Source organism: Caretta caretta, chromosome 4 (genome assembly GCF_965140235.1).
Source record: "Caretta caretta isolate rCarCar2 chromosome 4, rCarCar1.hap1, whole genome shotgun sequence".
Classification (NCBI taxonomy): Eukaryota; Metazoa; Chordata; order Testudines; family Cheloniidae; genus Caretta; species Caretta caretta.
Window position 1 is genome coordinate 146,161,977 of NC_134209.1, and position 21,645 is coordinate 146,183,621.

The window sequence follows — 21,645 nt, forward strand, 5'->3', positions numbered from 1 at the left end:
ACAGTGGGGCAGTCTGATCTTATCCAGCGGGCGGCAGTGGTGCACAGACACACCAACCAGTTTTTTAAGGAACAAGTAGGTTGATACATTTCTGGCTGGGCAACATGGGTCAGAAATAGTGAAGAGGGTGTCCCTCCCTTGAAAGAGTACCCTGTTTATGTGGCTGTCGTTCACCCGCCCAGCTGCTCTGGATCAACAGGGCTGCCAGCTTTCCCCAACTTGACCTGCTGCTTGAGCCCCTTCCAGATTCCTTCACTCCCTCTTCCCTTGCATCTTCCTGTTTCCTTTGTTAAAATAAGTCCCTGCATTATTTATTTAAACCCAGGACTTGACAATAATTGTATTTCCATTGGGGGTTCCTCCTTCTCTGTACCATTTGCAGCACTGTTCAGCGTTAGCCATGATGGGATGATTACATGAATGAAGAAGTGTAATTGTGCTGATAAGACAAGATAATGAATAGGTCTCTGTTTCCAGTAATAGGAGTCCAGCTTCAGAAGAGCTGGCCCTGGAGCATCACAAGTGGGATTCCATATTATCTGGGCCTGTAAAGAACTAACAGAAAGCAAGCCATGTCTAGTGATTAGACCGTGGGACTGAGAGTGAGCAGATGTGGAGTCTATTCCCAACTCTGCCCCCTAACTCTGAGTGACCTTGGACAAGTCCCTTCAGCCTTCTGTGTTTCTGTGTATCCACCTGCAAAGCAGAGATAAGAACACCCACTGTATTCCACAGAAGTGGATGAGACTTAATTCACTGTTGTTTAGAAAATATTTAGAGACTGACTGCCAGAAACTGGGACTGGGCGACAGTAGATGGATCGCTCGATAATTGTCCTGCTTTGTTCATTCCCTCTGAAGCATCTGGCACTGGCCACTGTCGGAAGACAGGACACTGGGCTAGATGGACCCAGTGTGGTCAGTCTTATGTTCTTAATCTCAAACAGAAGGTGCTATAGACAAGACCCTGTGTATGCTGTGGTTCCATCACTGTGGAACTGGGCTCTAAAATCTAAGCTTAGTTTTTCTAGTCTTTATGGCTGCAAAGAGAACTTTAAAAACATGACATGGATGTTAAAACAGTGCAGTGTTGCCCTCCAGAGTCTACAGACTGCCAAAAACAGGAGCTGTAAGTGAGAGAGAAACTATCCTAATTATTTCAATGTAGTGTTAACTCAGAAACCTAATGGTGACAATTGAAAGATCAGCACTGCTGCCACTTTCGTCACCAGTCATTTCTGCTGACATATCCAGGTATTGGGCTTCTCACAATCCCAAATTGTCTCCCATGCCTCCCAAAGTGCCTGCACTTAGCTGTCCCATGTGCAGTGGCAAAACCTATAGCTTTCCGTGACAACACCACTGATGCAGTTAAACCTTGCAAATAGAAAAATCTGTGGCATGCTGAAAATTAATAATGTAGGGGGCAAAGAAAAATAACTGAATTAAGTATAAAAATAAATTGCTTAGGAGCTGCTGTATTGCATGGATTCTCCATTGTCATGATTAATAAAGAAAATCTTCGAGAACTGCTACAAGATTTTCAACACTGAGTTGCAGAATTTCGGTCCAGTTTTCCCCAGGATACACAGGCCTGTAGAATTACAATACCTTACTGTTAGACAAACCCACCAAAATGCCTTGTGCCCTAGCCAAAAATTTCCCCTCTCCCAGCTGCTGTTGGGCCAGTTGGTTGCTGCCTTGCACCACAGAAGTGGCTGCATTTCAGTAATTGGGTATTAGTGTAGTCAGTAAACTTCGTTGGGATCATTTCTGATGAAATGTGAATTGCATCCTGGACTTCTATCCCTAAAGCACAGGCCTCTATCTCTTGAGCTAAAGGAATAACTCTTTAGTTGGTAGCAGCAGTGGGTTCTTATCCTCTTGTGTGGATAGCCAGTAGAGGAAGACACTGAGCTAGTGGGCCACATAAGATCACCAATGCTGAGAAACCCAACTCTTCCTCCCCTCAATCTTAGATACCTGCTACTTCCCCCAGTTGTGGACGAAATCACATTGTGATCATATCTGATCTGTGATTGAAAGTTGTCACCCTCTGCTGCCTATTTGGTGACTTGCATGGAACAACTCGGTAGGTCTCAGCTGGTCTGCATCACAGCAGTAGCACATTTAGCTCCAACTGGCCATCTTGCCAGAGAGGCCCAGGACTGCATGGGCTGTGGAGAATGAATCCCCTGTGACACCTGGGAAGGGGTCTATCCAGGTCAGGGTTGGAGTGAATTGGCAGGGCAGCGTGGGGAAAGCTTGCTCAGTTGCTGTTTGTGCTCTATGGAGAGATGACGTTACTTTCCAGGCTGCTATCTTTGAATCAATATTCAATTCACTTGACTATTTTTTAAAGAAGAAAAGTCCATAGCCCCTGTGCCCAGTATTGGCTCATGGCACCATAGAATGTTCCACCTGTCTGATGTGGGGTGGGGGTGACTAATGGGATATGGGGTGACCAGCCAGCTCCAAACCCTAATTCAGTCTGATGTATCACTGGTGGCATTTGGGATCTGTCAACCTGAGGTAATGAAAAGAGCCGAGCTGCACTTACCCTGTCTCGGATGTGCTGATGGGATGGTCTGGTTTGTGTTGGAGGAGGATTTGCTGCCACCTTGTGTTTCTGGATAATATAGCACCTTATTTCATGTTAGGTCGGGGTGGCCAGTCTGTGGCTCCGGAGCCACATGCGGCTCTTCAGACGTTAATATGCAGCTCCTTATCTAGGCACCGACTCTGGGGCTGGAGCTACAGGCGCCAAGTTTCCAATGTGCCGGGGGGTGCTCACTGCTCAACTCCTGGTTCTGCCACAGGCCCTGCCCCCACTCCACCCCTTCCCGTCCCCTCCCCTGAGCCTGCCGTGCCCTCGCTCCTCCCCACCAGAGCCTCCTGCACACCACAAAACAGTCGATTGGGAGGTGCTGAGAGGGAGGGGGAGGTGCTGCAGCAGGGCTGCTGGTGGGTGGGAGGTGCCAGGAGCAGGGAGGGGGGCTGATGCGGGGAGCTGCTGACATATTACTGTGGCTCTTTGGCAATGTACATTGGTAAATTCTAGCTCCTTCTGAGGCTAAGGTTGGCCACCCCTGTGTTAAGTGAAGATTTTCTCCCTGCAAGGAGGCCTGAGCTTGTGTAAACAGTTATCTGAGCCTCTATTCCATCACCTTCCCCTCCATCTAGACAGGCTCATTTTTCATTAACCATTTTCCATCTTGAGATGTTTGTGTTCAGAAATGAATTGCTTCTGTGAATGGTGCTAGCAGAGACATTCTTGCTACTGCAGCATGGCAGGACAGCGAGTATCTACAGATCCTAAAGCACTTCACAAAATGGACTCAGCATTATTGGAACTATGAAACCCTAATAGCTCATTTGTGCCTCTAGCTTTGGGAGAAGGGATGGGGAGATGGTGGAGGATTGTGAGCCTGAAGTGTAAGGGGGCTTCCACTTGCCATCCTTTCTAAGGGCCTCCCACTGTACCTATGTAAGAGCTCAACAGAGCAGAGTTGCACTAAGCTGAGCCCTGGCTGTTTCCCATGATCCCTTTGCTGTTACAGGAGCATGTGCTGCCCCTTTGCTCTATGTACCCCCTCCCACTCTTCTCCTGATCTAGCCTGCTTCTCTGAAGGGCACAGGAAGGTGAGCCTTGAGCATTTCACATTGACTTGGAGAGGAGGGAGGGAGGGAGCAGAGTTTGCCTAGAAGTTAGAGCAGGGGTCTGGGAGCCAGGACTCCTGGGTCCTATTCCTAGCTCTTCCAGTTGTCATTTGTGTCTTTTCCATTGTGTCATCTTAGGTGAATCATGTAACCTCTATGCCTCATTTTCCCCCAAATGAGAGGCTACTGACTTACCACCTTTGAGATCTTGGATGAAAGACCCTCAAGATACAGCAGGGTTCATCACTGTATAGAATTGCTGATTGGTTTGTGTTTACTACAATGACATGCTCTTCCCCAACCCTGCGTACAGTGGAAGTATAACAGGAAATCTCATTTCTCCTGCCCTTACAGGCTCTGCCAGCATGCCCCATCCAGGCCACATGCGAAGCTGCCTCCAAGGAGGAAAACAAAGAGAAGAACAGATATGTGAACATTTTGCCCTGTATGTATTTGCTCCCAGTGTGGCTTCATTGAGGCTTGTGTGGGTGGTAGCCAAATGCGGCTGACACTGCTGCTGTTGACCTTTTTCTCCATTCTGTATGGCTGTGGTGGACGGAAGTGGGGCGCGTAACAGGCCTGCTGAGCAGCGATTGCTAACTAACAGGAAACCACATACAAGGTGTTGAGTTAAAGCAACAGGAGAGGTGAGGTTGGTTCCCACCACTGTGCAGGCTGCTTCATCCGATCTAGGTCCAGTTAACACATAGTAGAAAGAGCTCCCTGCAGCTGTAGCCCAAGCCGGAAAGACTCAGGCCAGTTTCTATTGGACAGGTGTCCATGCTGTTGTAAAGCCCCTAGTGACAGATAGAATGGGTCTTGGAGAGTGAACTCCCCTCTCTCTCCTAGAGCTTGTCTAGACTAGGATTTAAAGTGTGGTGTTTGCACTTCTTAGCTAACACACGCTAGCTAACACATTTGAAAAGTCTAGTGTAGACCAGGCCAACTGCCTTTTAACACATGCTAAACTGCTCAATTTATAGTCTGGAAGGATGCAGGTGTACACCATAGGCAATAGCTAGAGCACAGGTCATGGTGGGAGGCTGAGGAAGATACAAAATTAAACTGGACAGGAGGCCAAGAACTCTCAATTGCCTGAATGTAACTGAAGAGAGACAATGTATTTGCATGGTTGAGGGTTGGATGAGCACTGGGCATGGAACCCTCTTGAATTTATACGCTCTGCAGAATTTATCACATCTCTAGGCTTAAGTACATGATGATTTCAGTGCATAAAGCTTTCAACAAATGTAGTGAAGTGAAACCTTGGGAACCTATCCAGCCAAAGGCTTCCTCTACCTGAAGCACCAATTAGATAATCAGCTTCCCCTGGATATAGAAGTTCATTAACATCTATTTAGTTTTTAATGCATAGTTTTGATTTTTCTCTAGATGATCATTCCAGGGTTCATCTGACTCCCATCGAAGGTGTCCCGGATTCTGATTACATTAACGCCTCCTTCATTAATGTAAGTTCTGGCATGGACTTTGTTACTGATTGGTTTGAAGGGTACCTGGTCCTGTGATGGCCTGTTTCACTTGGAGTGAGGCTAGCCATTAGGCATGTGCCTTACGTGGAGTGTGGTTATAGTCGGGAAAGGGACTGCTAAGAAATGGCCCCTTGGTACTGCCTCTCTCTCTTCCTCTCTGACTCATGTCTGCTTAGTTCACTGGCCAAGCGTTGTGATGGTGTTGTCAGTGCTGTAGCGTCCATACAGCTATGGGAGAGGGAGCTGTGTTCTGTTCTGCCTCATACATCCACAAAGGGAATGTGGTCTTAGAGCAAGGGGCTGAGAGCCAACACCGCTGTTCCTTGCTCTGCTGCTAATCTGCTGTGTGACCTTGGTCACGTCTCTCTGTGCCTTTGTTTCCCCATCGATAACACCTAACTCACTGCGATGTTGTGGAGCTTAGCTTTAATGTTTGGAAAGGGCTTTGTAGTCATCCCTGGTTGAAAGACAAATTTTAAGTGAAGGTGATCAACCATTGGAACAAACTCCCCGGGGAAGTGGTGGATTCTCCATCTTTTGATGTCTTCAAATCAAGACTGTATGCCTTTCTGAAAGACACGATTTAGTCAAGCAACCAATTACTGGGCTCAGTGCAGAGGTAAATGAGTGAAGTTCTCTGGCCTGTGTTATTCAGGAAGTCAGACTAGATGATCTCATGGTCTCATCTGGCATTTAAAATCTATAAATTACTGAGGACCCAGTCGTGCAATCCCTCCATGTTCAGAGCTCCCTTTGTAGCCAGGGGAAGCCATGCAGCCAAAGGGCTTGCCGGATCGGGAACAAAGTGCATGAAAAACCAACCAGCTGGCCAGCTAAATTCTGCTTACAGCACCTTTGGGCCTGCTCTGCTCCCATTAGAGTCAATGGAAGTTTTGCTGTTGACTCAGATGGGATAAGGAGATCATGGCTTTTGCTAGTGAAACATGGTGATGTGGGTAGAAAAAACATAGCTTGATTTTCAGATGTCAGGTTGAGTTTGCAGCCCCATTTCCTTAACATATATGTTTTGATGCATGAAATGCTTCCCTTTCTGTGACAGGTCATTGAGTGAGCAGTTAATCCAGAGTCCTGTCTATCGAGTTACTCCCAGAGCTCAGTTTCCCTTTAAATAAACAATAAAGCATAATCATTGCACAAATGAGTGTTACTAGAGAGAAGAGGGATGATCTTGTGGGTAGGACACTGGCCTGGGACTCAGGAGATTTGGGTTCAATTGCTCTCTCTGCCACTGACTTCCTATGTGACCGTGAGCAAGTCATTTAATATGTGCCTCAGTTTCCCATCTGTATAATGGAAATAACAATACTTTATTTTCTCCCACTGTTTGTGTGTCTAGATGGTAGATTTTTCAGGGAAGCGACTGTTTTACAATGTAAATGTACAGCACCTAGCCCAACAGAGCCCCAAATCATTTGGGACCTATTGGTGCTAACGTAATGCAGATAATTAATAGTAGCAATAATAACTACTAAGAGGAGCAATATGTACTCCACGTATTTTAAATGGAGTATTAATGCACCAAAAGAAAAGCAAGGCGATGCAGGAATGGTTTTCAAAACATGAAATCCATTTTATTCTCTCCAAAATACAAATTGGCATCAACAAGAAAAGCAAAGAACCCTTTAAACACTCTAGCCAGGAGCCTGTAGGGTATCTGCTGACTTGTATGGGCGCTGAGTGGTGCTCAGACTGTGGTATCTGAGCTCAGCTCTGAGGTTATCACATATCACTATGCCTGTGCTTTGGGGGAAATTACTTATTTCAGGCCATTTGATGGGCAAATTCAATGACTTCCCGGATCATACAAGGCCAGACTGTGCTTCCTTCAGGGAGGGGATCCTCTGGTCATGGTCCTTGCCTGGCTCGGGCACCATTTCTCCAACCAGAGCCTGCTGGGCCCATGCTGATGGGTTTGGGAATTGGACTGGTTGTTGGAAGAGTGGGCAGGTCAGCAATGGAGTAAGTGAATGTCAGCTCAGTTTATTAACCACTTGGTAACATGTCATGATTCTTGGTCTCCCGTACACTCTGCTGTACTGCATTCTTAGCACGTCTGCTTATGCATGGGGTCAGGGATTCCAAAAGCCTTTCTCTGCACTTTCTGCTAGAAGCACACCCAGCAACAGGCTGCTATAACAGAGCACTTCCAGCTGCTGACCCATTCCACGTATAAAGCCTAGCACCATCTACTGGTGGAATAATATATAATGTTTGTAATACCACTTGTCATCCCAAAGGATTCCCAGTTTAGTTTGCAATTTTAGGAGAGATTAGGTTAGGGGAGAGAGAGTTTGTAAAATGCTATAGGATCCTTCAAGATGAAAGTTTTTGCATTATAAATATGGATCACTTCACCCACCATGGGACTGTAGCCATCTCTGGGGTGCAACACATTAACTGCTTTTTAACAGCTTACAGCTGGATGAGAAGAAAATGAAGAGCACCGTATGCAACTGAAACTGCATTGTGATTGCTGCTAATGGGGAAAGATTTTCTTCAACTCTGAGAGCTAGGATAAACAGGTCACTCTGCAGCACTAATACAAGGGTCAGCAGAGTTGAGAGCGCGATGCTGTGTGCTCTCAAAATGCACAGTGAAGGGCATCCTTGTATGTTTGCTGATGTGAACACAGGGCACAGTGCTAGAGGGAGGCTGAGATGCACCCAGCTTTGTCTTGGAGGAGGGCTGTTCTTTCATTGTGATGTTCCTTTCTCGTTTTGTGTCTCTGCAGGGGTACCAAGAAAAAAACAAGTTTATTGCTGCACAAGGTAAAATCTCTAGTTACTGTGTCAAGACAGCATCAAGCTGATGGGGTAATTCTTCCCTGATCTATGAAATTGTGAAATTTTACCTGTGGCTCAACAGCCCTGGATCCATCATCTTGGTCAAAATCCAGGGAGTCTGAGATGGAAATGTAGGAAATGCTATAGTATGGACAGATTGTAAGCCCATGTACAAGTTCAGTGCTGGATGTGTCAAAGGAAGGTATTGAACTCCAGGAACCTATCTCTGCAGTACTGGATCTTAGGGAGGAAGTCAAGAAAGTCCCTTCTTGACCTCAGCTGGTGGTCACCTTGTGCCCTGAAGTATGAGGATCATGGGTACTGTGACAAAGTTCCTCCTCCACCTTTGTGGGTCTTGCACTTATTGGCAGATTTGCTCGCCTTGGAGATTCATGGCAGCCCTCAATTTGGCCGTTTTCGTGAACCCACAGCTCAGCTCCTCCGGTATCAAGTAGGGAGTTGTGGGGGATGGAGGGATTGGGGGAACCCGGGCCTGCCCTCTACTCCGGTTTCCAGCCTAGGGCCCTGTGGATTGCAGCTGTCTACAGTGGCTCCTGTAACAACTGCGTGACAGCTACAACTCCCTGGGCTACTTCCCCATGGCCTCCTCCCAACACCTTCTTTATTCTCACCACAGGACCTCCCTCCTGGTGACTGATAATGCTTGTACTTCTCAGTCTTCCAGTAGTACGCCTTCTCGCTCCCAGCTCCTTGCATGCACATCACAAACTGAAGTGAGCTCCTTTTTAAACCCAGGTACCCTGATTAGTCTGCCTTAATTGATTCTAGCAGCTTCTTGATTGGCTGCAGGTGTTCTAATCAGCCTGTCTGCCTTAATTGTTTCCAGAAAGTTTCTAATTGTTCTAGAACCTTCCCTGTCACTTTACCCAGGGAAAAGGGACCTACTTAACCTGGGGCTAATATAGCTGCCTTCTATCACTCTCCTGTAGCCATCTGGCCTGACCCTGTCACAGTACTTACAATCCCATGTCCCTGCTAGTGTAACTGCCTGGCTGTTGTGATTCATATAGGCCTGTAACCCTTTCTGGTGTAAACTGTTGGAATCTCAGTTAAATCTCATAATAAAAACACAGGAATCCTCTGATGTGAAGACAGTTTCAGGCTTATTTGGTCTAATCTCCACTCCTTTTGTACATCAGTAGACAATAGTGTATCAACAGAGAAAAACTTAGTTGCAACATTCACTATGGCGAGACTTTTCCTTCATGACAGGGGGAGGAGTGCTGGAGACTAACAGGTGGGCTAGTTTCTCAAATCTTGCCAAACCCTGCTGGTCTTCCACCCCCACAAGCCACTCTAGAGCGGGGTTGTGCACCATCTGTACCTCCTTGGCACTGGTGGATTTGCAGCATTGTATGTGGTACTAACCACTTTGCTGCGTGCCCAGCAGACTGTGGCCCTAAAGCCATGGGAGGATCATGCCAGTAAAGGAGGCAGCTCTGGTGGTGTAGTGTGTGTCGCAGCTCCTACCCTACCCATCGCCCTTTATCCCTGCTACTGGCATAAGGGGCTTCCTTACAAGCTGCTGATCACCACTTGCTGTAACAACCCCATGGGCCGGTGGCAACTGTTGTAACTTGGAGCAGTCTTACAGCTAAGTAATGTTAGAGGATGGGCCTGCCATTCAGCCAGCCCAGCATAAGAGATGGCAAAGCCTGTGCTGTGTGTTGCCCAGCCATAGCCTGGAGTTTGGGTCATGATGTTTAGGTACAGTTCAGCAGCTTGTCTGGTGGGCAGTCAGTAATGACTCTTATGAGAGAGCCCTGCAAATCTGCACATATCCGCTTTATAGCCGCAGATATCCACATCCGTGGACCATTTTTGCAGATCGGATGCAGATATAAATTTTGTATTGGCGCAGGGCTCTACTAATGAGGATCAAATTTAGGGAAGATCTTGCAGTTAAAGCACAGGACTGGTGATCAGGATTCCTAGGTTTTGTTTCTGGCTCTGCCACAGATTCCCTTTGTGACCTTGGGCAAGTCATTTCATTGATCTGTGCCTCAGTTTCCCCCTCACATTTATCTTAGCTTGCATTGCTACAAATGTAATTACTGGTCATAAAATGTATCCAATCCCTTTTAAAAATACAGCAATATATTAGAGGAATTTGAATGCCCTTTGCTGCCACTTAGTGGGAAAAAGTGGAAAACCTATTACATTGCTGCACAGTCATTACCAACTCTGTATGTGCCTCTCCCTGTTGGTTTTTACTAGGAGAAAATCTGGCACTGGCTGGATGACGTTCCCTTCCAGTGCGTAATACCTGTGTTTGGTCTTTGTCTTTTTAGGACCAAAAGAAGAAACAGTGAATGATTTCTGGAGAATGATTTGGGAGCAGAACACAGCAACAATAGTCATGGTGACTAACCTGAAAGAGAGAAAAGAGGTGAATGTCAGGGAATACTACTCACATGGACACATTTACCCTGCTGTGATGGTGAATGGAGGCCTGGGGAATTCCTGGGCTTGCCACACCCTGGACAAGCACATGAAAACTGGGCAGCTAGGCAAGCGGTTACTTCACTTGTAGGTGCCCATGGAAACAAAGCCACTAGAAGGGCTGTCTGTGAGATTGAACATGGGACTTCTGGATCTAAAAGCATAAGCCTCTACTGCTTGCACTAAAAGACCCCATCCATTAGCCTGCAGACAGTAGTAAACTTTTACACTTATATATATGACCCAGCCACTAGAGAGGGACAAAGAGTTGCACATTAGCTTGGGTTATCCATGTGTTGGGGTCTGCAAGTATAACTCATACATGAGATTCTGCAGATTTCCCCATAGCTCCCCTGCCCTTAACAGATGTGACAAACATGCACTCCACACACAAGGAAGCAAACAGTCAGGGCCTTCTCTGCTCCCATTGAAGCTGTTGGCCAAACTTCCCTTGTCTTCAACAGGAACAGGATAGGGGACCAGATCTTCAGCTGGTGTAAAACAGTATAACTCCATTGACTTCATTAGAGCCAATTTACACCAGCTAAGGATCTGATCCAGTGTGTTTATTTTTGTTACAATTCAGCTGTAAACTCATAGGGTCCAGTTCCACACTGTGTTATTGCAGTGTCACTGCTGGGCTCCCTGGGGAATTGGTCTAATCCAAGATGGCAATTCCCAGGTATTTTTACTAGGCTCATCCTTGGGTCTCTAGACACTGGGCTTTCATAGATTCCAAGACCAGAAGGGACCACTATGATCCTCTAGTCTGACCTCTTGTATAACAGAGGCCAGAGAACTTCCCTGAAATAATTCCTTGCCTTGCTTTTGTGTCATTTCTCTCCAGTGCAAATGTGCTCAATACTGGCCAGATCAGGGCTGCTGGACTTATGGAAACATCCGGGTGTCTGTGGAGGATGTGACTGTCTTGGTTGACTACACAGTGCGAAAGTTCTGCATTCAACAGGTACCATGGTTCACTTCCTCCCCTTCGCTTCCCCACTACCCTCACTGCTTTCCATCACAGAAAGCAGGAAAGAATTAAGGTGCTCCTGCCTGTAGCGAGGATTGTCTGACTCACTACAAAGCCCCAAACTTTCACAATGTCCCCTAGGGACATGTTCTCGCTCAGGATCGGCAGGTTGGGACGCTTTGTGTGCCTCTTTGAAGGACATGGTCATGGTAAAAATTATACACTTCCTGTGTTATTAATTGTGCCCTGAGTTTTGAGAGTGACATAACTAGAGTCCTCACTCCGTTTTCACCATAGCTTTTTGCACTTAACTCAGCTTAGTTATTTAAGGCCACCTCCTCAGCTGGTGTAAATCTGCATCACTCTGTTGGAGCCATTGGAGATATACAGATTTACACCAGCTGAGGATCTGAGGATGGGCCAGTGTTGCTCTTGTGCATGCAGTTTCCCAGTGTGTACACACTGCTACAGTCATGCACTTGTTTGTGTATTTTTGCACCTAGGCCCTCACTCTCTTGTTACGGAGCATGTAACTATGTGCGCTTAGCAAAATGTCAGACATCTCAGGAGCTGAGATGGAATCCAAAGCTGCAGTTATTTTTTCCCTCTATTTTTATGGCCTCACTTACTATAGAATCTGAACACCTCATGATCATTAATGGAGTTTATGTTCACAATCCCCCAGTGGGGCAGGGCAGTGCTATTATGGGGCACTGAGGCACAGAAAGTAAGTAACTTGTCCAGTGTCACACAAGCAGTCTGTGGCAGAGCTGGGAATTGATCTTGGATCTCCTGAGTCCCAGTCCAGTGCACTGACCACAGGCTCATCCTTTCTGTGCTTGGCGCCTCTCTACCCTTTATACAGTTAGGACAGATGTTAACAGGAGAGCGGTGTGAAACATTTACAGTGGAATTGGAACAGTGAAAATGTGCCCCATTATGAATCTTAAGTCCTGCTAAGTGAGCCACTCTGGAGAATACTGGGTCACTCTGTGCCTTCAGGTTGTGTAGGAGTGAAACGCAGCACCTTTGACCTGGTTTGATTCAGCTTGAAACACAAAGTGAAATTCCTGGGGTGGTAGCCAAGCAGTCAGCAGGATTCCTGACCACCCCAGATGTTGTGCTCTGCGTTTGAAGTCTCCATTGGCACCACCTTATTGAGAATGCACTACAGGAAAACTGCAGGCTCCAAAACGCCTTAGAGGAATTGTGGGGCCCATCTAGTTTCTGCCCCCTTCCTCAGTAAACACCAGGAGAGACAGCCTCAGCTAGAAGAGATTGGCCTACCTCCACTGACTTCAGTGCAGCTGAGACTCTGGTCCTAGGATTTTAGAAACACTGAGATATAAGCTGAGCAGTTCCTTGAGATTTCATAGCCTTGGAGTTTGGGGCATTAGTAGGGTGCAACACTTGATTTTCAGCCATCAGGCCTTTAGAACCAACCCTGAATCCCAAAACCAGTTCCAACCCCACTGAACTTTAGGGTTGCCTGAACCCTGGACTGGAAGCTCCTCTCTGCTCTCGGTCCCTGGGGGGAAGGTAATGAAGCTGAGTGTCTGACAGTAACCAAGGCGTGTGCTCTCCCCACAGGTAGGTGATGTCACAAACAAAAAGCCTCAGCGCCTGGTGACCCAGTTCCACTTCACCAGTTGGCCTGACTTTGGGGTCCCCTTCACCCCTATTGGGATGCTGAAGTTCCTGAAGAAGGTGAAGATGTGTAACCCCCAGTATGCAGGAGCGATAGTCGTTCACTGCAGGTGAGTCCAGGGCCACATCTCCCAGAGAGCCCTCCCTCCCTCCCTCCTCCATGTATCTCTGCCTGACAGCTCTCGGGGGTTATCCAGAGAAACCTGTTCTATCTCCTGCAGAAGGTTGCCAGGGGCAGACAGAGGGGGTCCTGGATTCACTGCATGAGTGCAAGCAACAGCCATAGTTATGCATAAATCACATGCACGGGGAGCTGGGACTAGAGCCCTGCCCTTTCACCTCCAAAAGCACAGGCCTCGCGTGAGCCATGTGACCAAAGAAGATGGCCTGTGGCTAGCAGGAGTAGTAGTAACAGCTCACTTGGCTGCTCTGTGGACACAGCCACCGGGGGTAACATCACAGCAGGCTATAACATTCCAGCATCCTGCATTTGAGATTTGGGCTTTAACCCTTACTGGAGTGGATCCCAGGCAAAGCAAGGAGCTCCAGGCTCTCTCTCTACCTGGAATAACAAAAGCTGCAGAGCTTGCCTGGGGTAATATCCACCATATTTGATATATAGCTTCCACATCCTCCTGTTCTCGAGCACTGCCAGGGAGGGTGGGAGCCAGCCAGGCACTTTGACTTGCTCAGGGTCATGGTGGCAAGTGAGTGGCAGAACCAGCAATTGGACCCAGCTCTCCTGACTCACATTCCCCTGCTCTGGCCATGAGACAATGCTGTCTGTAATGCTGTTCACTTCTGTAGCCCCTTTACCCTTCACAAACTATAAAGACCCAGCGGAACTGATATGCAGCCACCTCTAGAGAGGAGTGTGGCAGCCGGTGTAACAGGGTGAGCTAGAGATGATGTGACTGAGGACGTTGGGCAAATCCCTCTTGCAGGACGCGCACACACACACACACACCCCCACACACTAGGGCATGGTACTCCATGCGTCTCCCTCAGGCTCCCTGACAAGACTCAAACGTGTTGGAACTAGTGCGAGGATCCACCCTGAGCCTCTTCAGCTCTACATACTCTTCCATGAAAAGTTCTCACAAGTCTGACCTTCCCTTGGGCTCATCTCTCCCTTGATACATTGAGAGCTGAGCACTGAGCACAGGAACCCAAAGCATGGACAGAGCCAGAGAGAGGAGCGATGGAGCTGGGCTCTGGCCTGTCAGAGTGACTGGCTGCCATGGGCCTACCCCTGTAGGGGAGAGGGCAGGCTGGAAGGAAGCTGGGGGCAGAGGACAGCCAGGCAACATCCACAGGCAGGACTTCAAGACGCTACCAGTCTGAATCGACTCCGGGGTTCACTGTGGCCTGCTCTGTGCTCTCATGCACTCTGGGTCCCAGGGGGTGGGATTGTTGGAGTCTAGAAATGTCTGTCTCAGCTGTAGCCTTTGGACCCTAGAATAGCCCCTGTTGTAGTTGGGTACAAGTTCGAGCTCCCTTCTTCTTTCTTGTCTGGAGTGGATTGAGCTGCCTGCTGTCTAGGGTGAGTTGTTGTAGCCTCTTGGCTCTTTCTGTTGCTTTGTGCAGCAGCTAACCTTCCCTGAGCAGGCATGGGGCAGTGGAACGGGCCATACTCCAATGCCAGCTGCACTGACTGCTTGTTCCTCTGGTGTTACAGCGCCGGGGTAGGACGCACAGGCACTTTTATCGTCATTGATGCCATGCTGGACATGATGCATGCAGAGAGGAAGGTGGATGTGTACGGTTTTGTGAGCCGGATCCGGGCTCAGCGCTGCCAGATGGTACAGACCGATGTAAGTCCACTCCAAGGGGCTGGAGAGGGGCTCTGTGACTCTGGGCACTTACATAGCACTTCCCACACTCAGGACACTGCAGACAGCAGCTAATCAGTTGCAGCACCCCTGTGAGGTGGGTCAGTCTCACCTCCATTTTACAGAAAGGGCACTGAGGCACAGACAGGTGAGCTGATTTGCCCAAGGATGCACAGAAGTAAGAGACAGATCTACTGACTCCCAGAACCTCCATTCATTCCTCCAGACCACAGTACTTTCCAGCTTCCACCCATTACTGGAGCGTGGCTGATAACACTTTGCCCTCTGTAGCAGTGGTGCACACACTTTTCCAGTTATGTCCCCCTTACCAGTAATGGAATCTGTCCGTGTGTGTACACACACACACAGCCAAGGCGTACACGTACACACACCCATTACTACACAGCCAAGGCGTACACGTACACACACACACACACACACACCCATTACTATACAGCCAAGGCTTCTTCAGCAGCAGGCTGCTTCTATCTTGCAGCCAGGCTGCACTGCTAGGGCAGGGCCAGTACCTGCCCCTCCCCCTTCGGGTTTTCAGGTTGGGGGAAGGCACGTCTCTGGGGGTGGAGGCTGCTGGGAGCAGAACTAGGTGCAGCATACTGACCCACAGGCAGGGTGGCCTGCTGAGGTGCTTCCTCCATGCCCCTTGTGGGTGCTAGCATGAACCGCCCGACTTTGCTGCTTGGCCTCCCAAACATCCCTCTGCGCCCCCATAGGGGGCACGCCCCACAGTTTGCACACCGCTGTTCTATAGCACCCTTCATGCAAAGCTTCCCACGCCCTTCGCAAACCTTAACTAAGCCTGTGTGGCAGGCAGGTATCACCATCCCCATTTTACAAACAGTGACACTGAGGCACAGTGAGGACAAGGCCAATGTTCTAAAAAGTAGCCTCTGATTTGGGATGCATCAGTGTTTGGGAGTCCAGCTCTGGACATTCAGTAGCAGCAGCCATGCTCAGCCATTTAAACAGAGCATGTGGCCTTTCCCACTCTCCATGGACAGGGGAAGCATGTGAACACCAGTCCTCTCCAGGCAGCTTCCTCTCTGAGCCACTCTTCATTGTTCCATGCATCCTAGGTCTGCCCTTGTTCCCCCACCCTGTTTTCTTCAGCCATGAGCATCTCCTGATCTGCCAGCCCATGGCCCCGCTCTGTAGCTGGTCACTGAGAACATGTTATAAGAGTTTGATCCTCTCCCAGATGGGGGGAAAGTTACCATTGACTTTAATGTGTCCAATTTGCTCAGTGGTTGTGCTGATGTTGGTGCCTGGACTTTGGGCTTCCACCCTTCCCACACACGCTCTCCTAGATTGCACTCAGCTGAAAGACAGGGAGCTGAATGGGTTCAGAGCATGGTATGGAAGCTGCTCTCTCTCCCTGTAACTTCACGCTTCCCTTTCAGATGCAATATGTGTTTATATACCAAGCACTTCTGGAGCACTATCTGTATGGAGACACAGAGCTAGAAGTGACCTCACTAGAGAGCCATCTCCAGAAAATCTACAACAAAGTACCCGGGACCAGCAGCAACGGGTTAGAGGAGGAGTTCAAGGTGGGTTTGTCAAAACCATGCTGGCTCAGTGCCCTTGCAAAGAGAGACCAGGACAAGTGACTCATGAAAGTTGCATCCAATCCCATCCTGAGACAGCAGGTTCTCCAGGCAGAGTGACAGCCAGACTCTACAAAATACTAGGCAGTGCCTGCAGAGGGAACAGCCCCTCCACTGGCACGAAGAGGTTGGATGATCTGTTTGTTCCTTAAATATCGAATAAAAGGGGGCCCTTAGTTCCAAGGCCCTTTCCCCAGCAGGAACGTTTTGCTGGAGTGTGTTTGTAGTAACCAGTGCAGTTTCTCTGTAAGTGACACCTGGAAGCCAGCTGGTTTGAGGGTTTGGAGGAGTCCCGTAGGGGAATGCCAGCCCAAAGATTAGGGAAAGCAGCCGTCAGCTGAGAAGTGTGGCCTGGGACTCCTGACCGGAAGGAGTCCTTTTTCAAGCCAAAACACTCTCTGATTCTTGACATGAGCTCCTTGTGCCCCCTGCTTTCCCACTGCTAGTTCCCAGCTCAACAACCAGAATTTGACAGGAGGAGACAGGGCTGGGGACTTGATAAAGTAGAGTGTGTTCTCTGTCTAGCCAGTTTTATGGCCCCCATCACTGTAGTGTCTCTGTCTTGCAGAGATCAGCAGTAGGGAACTGTTAATATCCCTATCTGATAGATGGGTCACTGGGGCACACAGAGATGAAGTGACTGGCCTAAGGCCACATTGGGAATCTTTGGCAGAGCCAGGAATTGAGCCAGGTCTCCTGACCATCCTTGTGAGAGTACAGAAGGGAGTCGTAGATCTGACAGCTCCATTAGTTTAGTTGCGGTTTGTCCTGCTTTGAGCAGGGGATTGGACTAGATGACCTCCTGAGGTCTCTTCCAACCTTAATATTCTATGATTGCAGAATATAGTGTGCACAGCTGCATACAATGAGACACAGGCAGTGGCATCATGCAGAGACCCACATCAAGGCTCATTATTTAAAGGAGGGGAGGGATGGTCTAGCGTGACAGTGGTGAAAGCGTGAACTCCTTATTCTGGTGCATATCCCAGTGGCTGGGAACTGCTGGCTCAAGGCAACTCATTCAGACTTGGCAGTTGGCTTAGATTGGCACGGGGCCTGGGCAGGCTTGGGGCGATTGGCTTGGACTGGTGTGGGGCATTTTGACTGTTATGGTCTTGGCTTTTGGTCATTTGAAAGTTGTAGGTTGATTTTATTGTCCCCCCTGCAGAAACTAACTTCAATCAAAATCCAGAATGACAAGATGAGAACAGGCAACTTGCCGGCAAATATGAAGAAAAACAGGGTGCTTCAAATAATTCCATGTGAGTTTTTCTTCCATCCTGCCCAGGGCAAAGACACACTCAGGGAACAAATGGATAAATATAGAGGGTGAATCATTTGGGAGGACAAAAGGCAGCAGCAGCTGCAGAGGAGGTGGCTCTTGCACCAACAGTAGTTTGTGAAGGGGATGGGGACTAGCCACTGTGAGTGGAGGGAGCAGAGTGGTGAGCATAAGACTTTTAAAACAAATGAGGTAAATTTGAAGTGAATCCTGAAATGAATGGGGAGCCAGTGGAGGCATCTGAGCATTGAGGCTGTAGCTGGGCTTACCCAGTCTGGATTTGGGCCCTGTCCTTGCCTCAGTTTCATAGAATCATAGAATATCAGGGTTGGAAGGGACCTCAGGAGGTCATCTAGTCCAACCCCCTGCTCAAAGCAGGACCAATCCCCAATTAAATCATCCCAGCCAGGGCTTTGTCAAGCCTGACCTTAAAAACTTCTAAGGAAGGAGATTCTACCACCTCCCTAGGTAACGCATTCCAGTGTTTCACCACCCTCCTAGTGAAAAAGTTTTTCCTAATATCCAACCTAAACCTCCCCCTCTGCAACTTGAGACCATTACTCCTTGTCCTGTCCTCTTCTACCACTGAGAATAGTCTAGAACCATCCTCTCTGGAACCACCTCTCAGGTGGCTGAAAGCAGCTATCAAATCCCCCCTCATTCTTGTCTTCTGCAGACTAAACAATCCCAGTTCCCTCAGCCTCTCCTCATAAGTCATGTGTTCCAGACCCCTAATCATTTTTGTTGCCCTTCGCTGGACTTTCTCCAATTTATCCACATCCTTCTTGTAGTGTGGGGCCCAAAACTGGACACAGTACTCCAGATGAGGCCTCACCAATGTCGAATAGAGGGGGACGATCACGTCCCTCGATTTGTTCGCTATGCCCCTACTTATACATCCCAAAATGCCTTCTTGGCAACAAGGGCACACTGTTTCCTCTTCTCCAGTTTAGAAAACTTCACACTGCAAGTGCTTTCTCAATAACTGTCCCCTTTTGGGAGTCTGGTTTAATAAAAAAGTTGAAAACTTGCCCTAGCCTTCCTAGCTGGCTCACACCCTTGGTAAAAGGCTTAGACATGTACCTGCCAAGGCTTTCCTCTTGCAGGCTGGCTCCCCACTCTCCAGCCCCCTGGCCCCTTGCCTGGAAGCTAAGGGGCCTGTAACTCTGTACAGAGCAGCTCTTCTGCTCCTTTGAGTCTCTCTTCAAACTCTCCCTCACTGAGCTCAAGCAGCCTTTTACATCTTTTAGTATAACTGGTTCTGAGTCATATGCTTCAATCATTTGACCTCTGTATTCATTCCCTCCACCTGGGGAGACAGGCGAAGCCTGGCTGTTAGGGCCAGTTCACTCTGTGGCAGGCCATGTGCTCATGTTTCTTGGTGTTTGTGAGAAGCTGGGCAGTGGCATGCAGACTAGAAGAGGTGACTCACTGCATAGTACAAAGTAGCCTGCCCAGGAGATCATAGAAGTTTAGGGTTGGAAGAGACCTCAGGACGTCATCTAGTCCAACCCACTGCTCAAAGCAGGAAGAACTAAATCATCCCAGCCAGGGCTTTGTCAAGCCGGGCCTTAAAATCCTCTAAGGATGGAGATTCCACCACTTCCCTAGGTAACCCATTCCAGTGCTTCACCACCCTCCTAGTGAACCAACCTAGACCTCCCCCACTGCAACTTGAGACCATTGCTCCTTGTTCTGTCATCTGCCACCACTGAGAACAGCCTAGCTCCATCCTCTTTGGAACCCCGCTTCAGGTAGTTGAAGGCTGCTATCAAATGCCCCCTCACTCTTCTCTTCTGCAGATTTAAATAATCCCAGTTCCCTCAGTCTCTCCTCAGGAGTCGTGTGCCCCAGCCCCCTAATCATTTTCATTCTGCTGGACTCTTTCCAATTTGTCCACATCCTTTCTGTAGTGGGGGGCTCAAAACTGGATGCAATACTCCAGATGTGGCCTCACCAGTGCCAAATAGAGGGGGAGCAATCACTTCCCTCAATCTGCTGGCAATGCTCCTACTAATGCAGGCCAGTATGCCATTAGCCTTCTTGGCAACAAGGGCACGCTGTTGACTCATATCCAGCTTCTCGTCCACTGTAATCCCCAGATCCTTTTCTGCAGAACTGCCGCTTAGTCAGTCGGTCCACAGCCTGTATCAGTGCATGTGATACTTCTGTCCTAACTGCAGATTCTGCACTTGTCCTGTTGAACCTCATCAGATTTCTTTTGGCCCAATCCTCCAATTTGTCTAGGTCACTCTGGACCCTATCCATACCCTCCTGTGTATCTACCTCTCCCTCCAGCTTAGTGTCAACTGTGAACTTGCTGAGGCTGCAATTTATCCCATCGTCCAGATCACTGATGAAGATGTTGAACAAAACCGTCCCCAGGACTGATCCCTGGAGCACTCCGCTTGATACCAGCTGCCAACTAGACATTGAGCCATTGATCACTACCCGTTGAGCCCAACAATCTAGCCAGCTTTCTATCCCCCTTATTGTCCATTCATCCAATCCATACTTTAACTTTTCTTTTCTATCTAGTCCTTAACCTGTTCTTTCACCACTACGGGCTGCTCACCTCCTCTCCATACTGTGCTTCCCAGTGTAGCAATCTGGGAGCTGATTTTGTTGTGAAGACCAAGGCAAAAAAAGCATTGAGTACTTCAGCTTTTTCCACATCAACTGTCACTAGGTTGCCTCCCCCATTCAGTAAGGGTCCCACACTTTCCCTGACCACCTTCTTGTTACAATACCCATAGAAACCCTTTGTGTTACCCTTCACATCCCTTGTTAGCTGCAACTCCAATTGTGCTTTGGCCTTCCTGATTACACCCCTGCATGCTCGAGCAATATCTTTATACTCCTTCCTAGTCATCTGTCCAAGTTTCCACTTCTTGTAAGCTTCCTTTTTGTGTTTAAGCTCACCGAAGATTTCTCTGTTAAGACAAGCTGGTTGCCTGCCATATTTGCTATTCTTTCTGCACATAAGGATGGTTTGTTCCTGCGCCCTCAATAAGGCTTCTTTAAAATACAGCCAGTTCTTCTGGACTCCTTTCCCCCTCATATTAGCCTCCCAGGAGATCCTGCCCATCAGTTCCCTGAGGGAGTCAAAGTCTGCTTTTCTAAAGTCCAGGGTCCTTATTCTGCTGCTCTCCTTTCTTTCTTTTGACACGATCCTGAACTTGACCATCTCATGGTCACTGCTGCCCAGGTTGCCACCCACTGCTACTTCCCCTACCAATTCTTCCCTGTTTGTGAGTAGCAGGTCAAGCAGAGCACAGCCCCTAGTTGGTTCCATCCCATCCCAGGAAGTTGTCCCCAACACTCTCCGAAAGCTTCCTGGATTGTCTGTGCACTACTGTATTACTCTCCCAGCAGATGTCAGCATGATTGAAGTCCCCCATGAGAACCAGGGCCTGAGATCTGGAAACTTCTCTTGGTTGTCCGAAGAAAGCCTCGTCTACCTCATCCTCCTGGTCTGGTAGTCTATAGCAGATGCCCACCACAACATCACCCTTGTTGCTCTCGCCTTAAACTTAAACCAAAGACTCTCAACAGGCTTTTCTCCAGTTTCATGCTGGAGCTCTGAGCAATCATACCGCTCCCTTACATGCAGTGTAACTCCTCCACCTTTTCTCCCCCGCCTGTTCTTCCTGAACAGTTTATACCCATCCATGACAGTGCTTCAGTCATGTGAGTTACCCCACCTAGTCTCTAATTCCAATCACATCGTAGTTCCTTGACTGTGCCAGGACTTCCAATTCTTCCTGCTTGTTTCCCAGGCTTCTTGCGTTCGTGTAAAGTCACCTAAGATAGCTAGCTGATTGCCCTACTTTTTCAGTATGAATCAGGAGGCCTCCCCTGTTGCACCCT

The 21,645-nt window shown here is 48.4% G+C and overlaps 1 protein-coding gene across 3 annotated transcripts in view; it reads left to right on the forward strand.

Moving 5' to 3' along the window:
* Window positions 1-21,645, forward strand: part of PTPRA (protein tyrosine phosphatase receptor type A) — a 262,183-nt gene that overhangs the window by 222,700 nt on the left and 17,838 nt on the right. For all 3 annotated transcript variants that reach the window (XM_048846355.2, XM_048846354.2, XM_048846356.2), the window contains 9 exons: window positions 4,014-4,104; window positions 5,052-5,128; window positions 7,902-7,938; window positions 10,266-10,363; window positions 11,264-11,383; window positions 12,980-13,146; window positions 14,715-14,850; window positions 16,287-16,436; window positions 17,662-17,755. In XM_048846355.2, coding sequence (XP_048702312.2) covers window positions 4,014-4,104; window positions 5,052-5,128; window positions 7,902-7,938; window positions 10,266-10,363; window positions 11,264-11,383; window positions 12,980-13,146; window positions 14,715-14,850; window positions 16,287-16,436; window positions 17,662-17,755 — 970 coding nt within the window. The remainder of the gene's footprint in view (window positions 1-4,013; window positions 4,105-5,051; window positions 5,129-7,901; window positions 7,939-10,265; window positions 10,364-11,263; window positions 11,384-12,979; window positions 13,147-14,714; window positions 14,851-16,286; window positions 16,437-17,661; window positions 17,756-21,645) is intronic.